At 31.4% G+C, this 9394-nt stretch overlaps 1 protein-coding gene across 1 annotated transcript; it reads left to right on the top strand.

Annotated features, from left to right (window-relative positions):
* The first annotated feature begins 2169 nt into the window (after positions 1-2169).
* Positions 2170-2805, top strand: LOC119675090 (caltractin-like). The gene has a single exon (XM_038086277.1). It carries the CDS (start codon positions 2170-2172, stop codon positions 2803-2805), a length of 636 nt encoding a protein of 211 aa, XP_037942205.1.
* The last annotated feature ends 6589 nt before the right edge of the window (positions 2806-9394 follow it).

The raw sequence follows: 9394 nt of genomic DNA, 5'->3' as shown, positions 1-9394 counted from the left end.
TTTGTCCTTTGAATATCACTATCTTTGCAAATAGTCAGGCATTGTGAAAGGAGGAGCTTTTCTTTTGTTTTGAATAGTTTTCGGATAGAATAGAATCTCGGACAGATAGTGTGTAAAGATTTTGTTTTGCAATGTAATGTAGTACTATAATTAGTCGACAGCTATTAAGTTGAAGTTGGAATTGAGATTTTATCCTCATAATGCTTACTAATAAATAACTAATAATTAGTTAACTAATTTCCAATTTTTGTTTGTAAATAGAAGAGCCAATTGTAACGCGGAGGTATATTAATCAATAAATTATTTATGAATACTTTAATATTATATGAAATAATCTGAGAACCTGTGGAAATCCGGTCATCAATAATTCCGTTAACAAAAAGGCTAAAAATAAGTTAAATACAAATAATTTAAAAGAAGCTCTATTTAAATAATATTTAAATTCTTAAAAAATTTTAAGGAAAAAGAGTAAGAAGAAGAGATAAACAAAATGATTCAACTTCGGCACAGTAGTTCGAATAATGCTGCGCTGCGTTGCGTTGCAATCCGGATGGAATTGCTTCCATAATAACTACCTCGATGCTGATTTTCTTGTTGGCACAGAGTTGCCAACAAGGACGCGGAACCAAATCATTGCAGCTGCTTAAAGTGAAATTGCGGTTGAAATGTAATTCGTAGGCGGTTGAGTGTAGACAATTTACATTCAAATGGACTTCAGTTTGAGTCTGTGGCAGATAAAACGGTTGAGAAAAAGGAGCAATAGTTGCAATTTAAGAAAGTAAAATTCAACTTTTTAGGTTCTTTTTGATGTTTAACATGGATAGTTGTTAAGTGAAGCGGATATTACTTGCCCGCTAAATGAGCTGACTCTGCAGTGTCTCTGTCATCATCCGTTGCCTTATTATATGTATACTATGTAATATCTGTTTTTTCTTAAAAAATTTCAATCTTCAATATAAACTTTTGTAATTTTAATCGACTTGGAAATAAAATTTCTTTTCTGTAAAACTATTTTAGTCACAGGCTAAAATGTTTTGATTCTGTGTCTTCACGGATTTTGATTAAAATCCTTAATTAGATATTTTCATGGTTCTAAATGATTTTGTTTTTTCGTAGTTGAAAATTTTGGAAGTTGGTAAATCATAAAGACAATAAAGAGTTAACATTTTAATTGTTATGATCATTAAGCTCTGCTGCCGAAGTTAAAAATATTGAAAGCTATTTTTTCTTATAAACATTTTATTACTTTGTCGTTAAAGAAATTAATTGAAGAATAATTAAAAAGCTATTCAAAGTGTCTATGTGATCACTAACTTGAAATGTCCTGTTAAATTTTTATAAATTTTTTTATTATTTGTTTGTAATTCTATCATATATCCTCAGTAATTTAGAACTTTTGTAAGTCTTCAGTAATGCAATAATAAAAAAAATTCACTGTTGTTGTTGATAATTTATTGATGTTATCCTATAAAATTTAGAAAGAAGAACCCGAAACTAGGCAAATAAATAGTGCAGACACCAAGAAAATGCGGTAAAATAGTATAGGTCTGGAAGCAGAACAAAAATCGGAAGAGCATGGCTTGAAATGCCAACATGAAAGAGATCGTCTTCCAAGTAATTTGAAGGCAGTTCCGTGGAGAAATACCGCTCACCGAAGAGGGGGTGTTTTCGTCCGTATACTATTAGTATAACATTATATTATTAATATTGCTAATGTTAGGGAGACGGGCCCACCATTTCGACGACGGTTGGTCTGACGGTGCGTAAAGCATTCCACCTCTACATCACAAAAAAGAAAATAAATAAATCGTATTTAACTTCAGTGACTCGTTCATGAATTAAAGCAATTATTGTATAAAAACGGTTGTCTTTTAAATTAAATTAACGTAATCGCTTCATTTGTTTATATGATATAGTAAATGATTTCACATTATTTAATAACTTGTTCTGAATTATGTACTTTTCATCTAAGTAACCAATTAATTTATTTAATGTCAAGAAAAATAAATAGGTATACGTAATTGTATGTTAGTATGTTAAAATAAAAATTTGTATACCAGATAGGTTTCATAATCGGGCTATATTTGTTAATCATAATCAGACATCAGTTTTTCAGTTTTTAAAACTATTCTAAACGATTAATTTAGTTTTGATTGATTTTGATTAAAAATGTCAACTGCAAGCAATACTCGCAAACGTCAAAAAGCTCCCCCAATAAAGTCCATCACTCCTGAAAAGATATTACAGAGGTATTTAGAAGAACGTTCTAACTATGAAGACGATGAATCAGGTACATCGATGGATAGTGATTTTGAGACTTGCAAAGCCAAAAAGATTGGACACAAACTTCGTTTTGATGATCGACAACTTCTTGACATGAAGGAAACATTTGATTTACTTGATTCAAATTGTACTGGTATTCTGCGTGATAATCATCTCAGAGTCGCTGTTCGTGCTTTGGGATTTGAACCAAGGAAAGACGATATTAAGGCAATGATTGCTAAAATCAACGAGGACAACACTGAACGTATATCATTCAATGATTTTGTTAAGCTGATGGAATTGAAAATTGGTGAAAAAGATACCGAGATGGATTTGCGCAAGTCATTTCGTTTATTTTGTGGTGTTGGAAAAAATAGTCTCACTCTAGATGACTTGAAGCTTGTTAGCAGACAACTGGGGGAGAACTTAAATGATGAAGAACTGGCTGAAATGTTTGAATACGCTGATCTAAACAAAGATGGTAAAGTTAATGAAGATGACTACATACGATTAGTATTGAATACGGTTTTGTATGACCAATAATGATGTGGAGTCTGACTTAATTTAATTTTGTTTGCATAACATATATTTTAATAAAAGTTTTAAAATTGTTTTATACAAGAATTTTTAGTATGATTTTGTAATGGAAGGCTAGTTGATTAACATTGTGAGTTATAATCAGCTGTAGTACTCTAAGTTTCAAATAAGTCACTGTTTATATTGTCACCTTAATTACAAAGAAATAGTTGTGATGAAAAATGGATAAGTTTGTCTAACATATGCTGCTATATAAATTATACACTTTTGTAGAAGCTTGAACCATTTGTTCTGGCACTTTTTTATACCGCTTGCTCAATTCCAAAACTAAATGCTACATGCAGGAATATGAAGTCCTTGTGCCAGAGCGGACCTCTAAGGCGGATGTCCCATTCATTGCTTTCAGTGCTCAAAATTTTACTTGTTGGAACCGATGCACAGTTCATCAGTGTTCATAAAACAGAATTTGAATAATAAATTTCTTGATCTGAATCCTTGTTAAGCTGAAATGTAACAAGATTTTTAATTTCTTTTTTTGCAATTTTAAAAAACGCAAGATTTTTAAATTTTTAAATCAGAAATAACAAAAATTTCTATCAATGTAAATAAACGCAAGATTGAAGTAGCTATTGCGCAGCTCTTTACTGAAAATATGAGGCCTTTCTGCTTGCTTGAGGATACAGCATTTAAAGTTCTGACTGAACCAGTACTAAATGTTGTTGGAATAAAAATAAATAAACACAATGTTAACGAGCAAATTGTAAAATATTCCACCAAGAATAAGGACCAAATTATTGAAGACTTAAAACGAAAGCTCATTTCAATAAAAATTGATGCGGCTTCAATACATAATTTAATTGTAGTTGCAATAAATGTGCAGTATGTTAAAGATAAAGAAATTGCAATTAAAATGCTTGGACTAAAAGAAATAAAGACCTCACATACAAGCGAATACATGAAGTCCATTATAATGGAAGTTTTTCAAGATTATGGAATAAATTTAGATCAAATTTTAACAATTACTACTGATAATGCTGCTAACATGATCAGAACTGTAGCGGACTTAAATCAAGAATTAAGAGAGGAGTTAGCAGCAGAAAGTGACAAAGAAGAATATCTGGACCACTTTGAATTAATGCTGTCTGGTGTTGTATCATTTGGACTTCAATTTATAAAATGTGGGGTTCATACCATACAACTTTGTGTGAACGATGCTTTACAAATTTATAGTATTAAAGAAAATATTGACATCTGCCGCATATTATCACAAAAATTAAGGACTAAGTATTATCGCAATATGCTGATGGATGGAGGTCATGAAGTAACACTTATTGATTGTGTAACCAGATGGAATTCCACATATGACATGATGCAAGGACTACTTTTATTAAAACCGTTTATTATTTCAAATGATGGTCTTTTTTAAGCGAAAAGAACTGTAGACTTATGACGTAACTTGTTTCTACCATTTTATACAGCAACTATAAAATTGCAGTCTCGAAAGTTATGTTATAGCGATCTGTTTATAATACTGTAGGAACTTGATTTTGAAGTATAAAATTTACCGAAAAATGAATTTAAGCTTATGTTTCTGCAAGCTTTGAATAAAAGAACGACACAAATTTAAATTTTATTCCAAATTTATTTTATCTGCTTCAAAATATGCTCCTTCTGAAGCGATACACATATGCCAACGCTTAACCCAATCTTGCATACAATTTTCGTAGGCCCTTGCAGGTATGGCTTTTAGTTCCTTCAGCGAATACTCTTTTACCGATTCAATCGACTCAAAACGCTAAACACGAAGGGGCAGTTTGAGTTTCGGGAACAGAAAAACGTCGCACGGATCCAGATCTGGCGAATATAGTGTCTGAGCAATGACAGTGGTGCCGAGTTTGGTCAAAAAATCGCGTACAACATGAATTTTCCATAGTAAAAATCACTAAATGCACTTGAGGTAGTCTCACATTAACAGCTGCTGTAAACAAACTAATTGCCAGATGGCGCTCAAATTTGTACCATATGCCAAGAAAGGGTGTACCAACATAACAAAAAAGGTCTATTACTTAAGGAGTAGTTAGCAAACAACAAAACCCGTTTCGGTTATCTGCAGTACAATACGATACTGTCCTGTTTATTTGCGTTAACTGAGAAGGATATAGTCTGGTGCGTATGAAAGGAGCTTAAATATTTTTTTTTAAAACACTTCTGCAAGAGTATATGATGCATACATGTACGTGCATGTATGATGACTTGTGAGACACCAGCAATTAGCCTAAACTACTATTCAACTAAATAAATAATTTTTTTCAATTTTTCAACTTAAAAACTTATTTATTGAAATCAAAACCGTATTTATTTTGAGTGTTTAAGCAAAATAATACAACTCAAAAATAAGATTTCAAATACTCGTATAATAAAAAAAGTTTTACATCATTCCTTGCAGGTTTAATATCGCGAAGTTATTTTTGAGAAATTTTTGAAGTGCATTTGAATAATTTTCCCGCTTAATATTGTTTTATTGCACATGCGACTCCTTTCTTTAACAACTTTCTAAACATACTGTACCGAAAGTATCTCTTCTGTACATGTCAGTATTGCATAGCTTTGCAAAGTTGGTATATTACTTTCAAGACATTCATATATAATGTTGTGCATGAGAATGCATGTATGAGAACGCAATGATGAGCACACTGGAGTAAGCGCGAACAAATAATATGTTATGAGACTGCATTTTGCATGGCATCGTGAAAATGCTTTTCCAACCGAAAAATATCAGATATGAGAAATGAATCATTTGCATATGTATTTTGCCCTGTGGTGTCAATTAATTCTTTTCCATATAGCTTATTTTACTTCAGCTGGAAATATGAATAACTTTATAGTGTGGAAGTACATGAAGCAATACTTTTGAGATTATAACCCAAATCGAAACTGACATCTAAGAAATTGCAATGCATTTAACATACATTATTTTAAATATATTCAAAACCACTTTCAAAATATATATCTAGCCATACATTACCAAATTTTTTACTGATTTAAGGTTTTATATTCATTAAGAAATATTCTTATTGATCTTACTTGATTTTATTAAAGTATAAAGGCCACACACTTATTCACTTTCGATAAAAAATTTATTTTTTAATGGTTACTGGAAGAATATAACATAGATTTTTCCAATTCTACCCATAAATGGTATTCAGATCACAAATATTTCTGGTATGAATTTCCACTATGGTATCTTTAATTCTGATTTGGCAGCACTATAGGACTACTATCCAAAGCGTCACATACTTAGTTTAGGATATGCAATTTTACAACATGAAATGTTTAACAACAATTAATCCTGTTAAGATTGTGAATACTTATGAAAATGATGAGGATTTTTTGTATCGGATTTTTTGTAGTGATGATGCCATTTTCAGACCATTGATTACCACATATAGAGCAGTGAAAACTCAAAAATGCATATCGAAAATGCATTGCATCCACAAAATGCACTGTATGCAGAGGCGAGGCGTCGAATGGTTCAGAGTGTTCACTGAACCCCTTAACAAAGCTTCCTTTTTAGATCTTTTTTTATTAGGTAAATAATCTCGCTATTTTGCTACTTAACATTTTTTATAATAGCTTTTCCAAACAGATTAACATAAACACAAAACATACAATACAAACAAAATCACACATACATATGTTAGTTACACCCAACATTACTTATAATTAATAAAAGAGTAAACACATTCCTCTTAAAATATACTAAGGTTCAGAATAAAAACTGCACCGCGCTCCTTACAAAGCATGCAAATGAAATAACGTTCACATTGGGACTATGTTCAGTATTGAATAAACACAAAATATACAAACAAATATAAAAATAAAAGAGAAAACAAGTCGCGCAAAATATGTACGTAAAATAATCATAACTGTTAAATTAATGCGTGCAAGCGGTTCAATAAAAAAAGTGAACCTCCAATGTTATGCAAAGTAAATACAAAAGAGACAAGAAATGACAGAGCGAAAATCGCTTTATATTTGACGAGAGGTTCAGTCGACTAAATTGAACCCCAAGTTCATACAAAGCGTGCAAATACAATCAAAGTCACGGTTCATATTTTCCGAACCTTAAACTCTTGGCGATTTGTAAAGAAATATCTTTCAAATTACAGTCAAATTGTTACAGCTATGTGTCCGCAAGTCGTTTTCATTAAATTTATTGCTTGAAGAGGATTCAGTATTGTATAATAATTTATCGAAGATATTGATATGATGTTTTATTTTATACCTAGTACTAATATTCATTGTTTTCTTTATTTTTACGTTAGAAGCCGGAAATCTGGTAACGCTATGAAACGAAATTAAAAAGTTCTAACTAAACTGTATGTCAATAATATTCTTTCTGGATATGTAAACTATTCTTATTGTTATTTTTGAGAAAAGAGTTGCAAGTAATAAATTTATGGCATCTGAAAAAAACCACTTTATAAACCGTTCCTGATGCCAATAATGGCATAAGAACATAATGGACTTCACTTAGAATTTATGTCTGTATATATATTATAATACAATATTATGTATGTAGTGTTGGGTTGATGTGTATAAAGACTTTAAAGGTATTTACTCTGTCTTGCAAAGTCATTGCAAGGTGCACGAAGTATACAGATTGCTCGAGCCTTTAATGAACAACAAGAAAATACGTGCACGAAATTTCTTGCAATTGCTTGCAATCTTGTATGTATGTATGCTTGCAACGAAACAAAAAAGAAAAACAACAGCTGTTTTATTTTAATATTGCAATTCGGCAACAGAGGTTTTCTCGCACCCTTGCAATTTTTAGCATTCTTGCATTTCGTGCACCTTGCAATGACTTTGCAAGACTGGGTGAATAAACCTACTGTTTACTGGCCAATACGTTTCTATTAATTAGGCTTGTGATGGAGTATTATATAGATCCGAGATGAATTATATTATATGTACCATCTAATCCATAAGTTTAAATAATATGATTTTATAAATAATTGTTCCAATGCAATCAAAGTTATTCTAGTCGAAAAACTTTTCGTCTTCAACAATAATAAAATTATTGGAGTTAATATACTTTATGTTGGGTTCATCTAAATAATTATAAGCGCAGTTTAACTTACAATTACAGCTGATAGTTTGATGAATCAATGTAATTAAGTATATAGAGAATTGGAAATGTTGATACATTAATTTGTTTCCGAAGATTATAGATGATAGCATATAATAACTTTACTGAACAGCACCTTTTTAGTGCACGTGTAATTGCATTTATTTAACTTTCTTAAGAGTCTGCATAACTCTTCTAACTCTGAAATTTATTTCCTGATGCTACAATTTAAAATGTTCGTTCCTTTACTTTTACTTGCACCACTTTTCCATTAAATCGCATTAGTCGACAAAGTGGACTGGAAAAATTTTAAACTAATGGCTCCGTTCCCCGTAGGTATGGTGAGTTTCGTACAAAAGGTTGCCAGGAAATAATGGGAAAATACAAAAATCTATAATAAATTTTTAACGCTTGAATACGAGCTAATAGACTTCGCAGAGCAAATCGTGCCAAATCAACTCATAAATTGTGGCAAGTGCATTCCGTATTAGGAAATGGTACAGGTATTTTTAAATTAAGTTGGACATTTTTCTTTATAATATTTTCAACAAAATTACGAACACAGTTATTTACAAAAGACTTTGCTTTATATTTGAAGCTTCGGAAGTTTATTCAAATGTAATTGATTTTTAATACCATTTAAAGGGTAAATGAAGTTTATTGAGTTGCTATAATGCAGCGGGAAAGCTACTTCAACGCACGACATAAAAACTTAAGAAGCATATTAAGATGAAGTCTTCTCGGAACAGTCTTTTCGGAAGAGCCTTTTCGAAATCGACTGTGATGCAGTGATGATTCAACTATTCAGTTGACATATAAAGTAAGAAATCGAAAGTAGAATTTCTTTCTTTTGAATAAAATTATTATTATTGTTAGGGGATGTAGCATTGCGACCGTCGGGTCTATTGTGCCCCCTTCTGGGCTTAGAGTAGGTCTTTAAGCCCTGTGGCATCAACAAAAAGTAGTATAGAATCTACTTTACAGAGTTTTATCGAATGTGCATTGGCGCAGGGCATTCTAACAGCACTTGTGTGGCCGACTCCTCATTCTCTTCACAGAATCTACAGTTTTGTAAGGTGGTGTTTTAGTCTACAGTGCCTTATTAGGATACTTGTGATGATTCTAAGTTTTTCTTTTGATAGGTTATAGGTACCAATAAGTGATTTGGATTGTTTCAATCCTGGTATATTATCCCAGTAGTCCTTTTTATTCTGGTTCTGCTTTATTTTTATGAAAGGAGCGTGCTATTTCCTAGTCCACAAAAAGGGTCCGGTTCCATCATCGGTGTGGCTTTGAATAAGATATTTTAGTAAAATTTTTTTATGTATATGAAATGAAATGCGAACACTAAATAAATATATAATTGACCTACAATTTTATATTAAGAAAAATAGGTATGTTTAATGTGATCATCTACTAGCAATTAGATTTGGTGAGAAATTGATCGGGAAGATCATATATATA

Source organism: Teleopsis dalmanni, chromosome 2, assembly GCF_002237135.1.
Source record: "Teleopsis dalmanni isolate 2A chromosome 2, ASM223713v2, whole genome shotgun sequence".
NCBI lineage: Eukaryota > Metazoa > Arthropoda > Insecta > Diptera > Diopsidae > Teleopsis > Teleopsis dalmanni.
The sequence above is the reverse complement of the archived record's forward strand: the minus strand, read 5'-3'. Positions and strand labels throughout refer to the sequence as shown.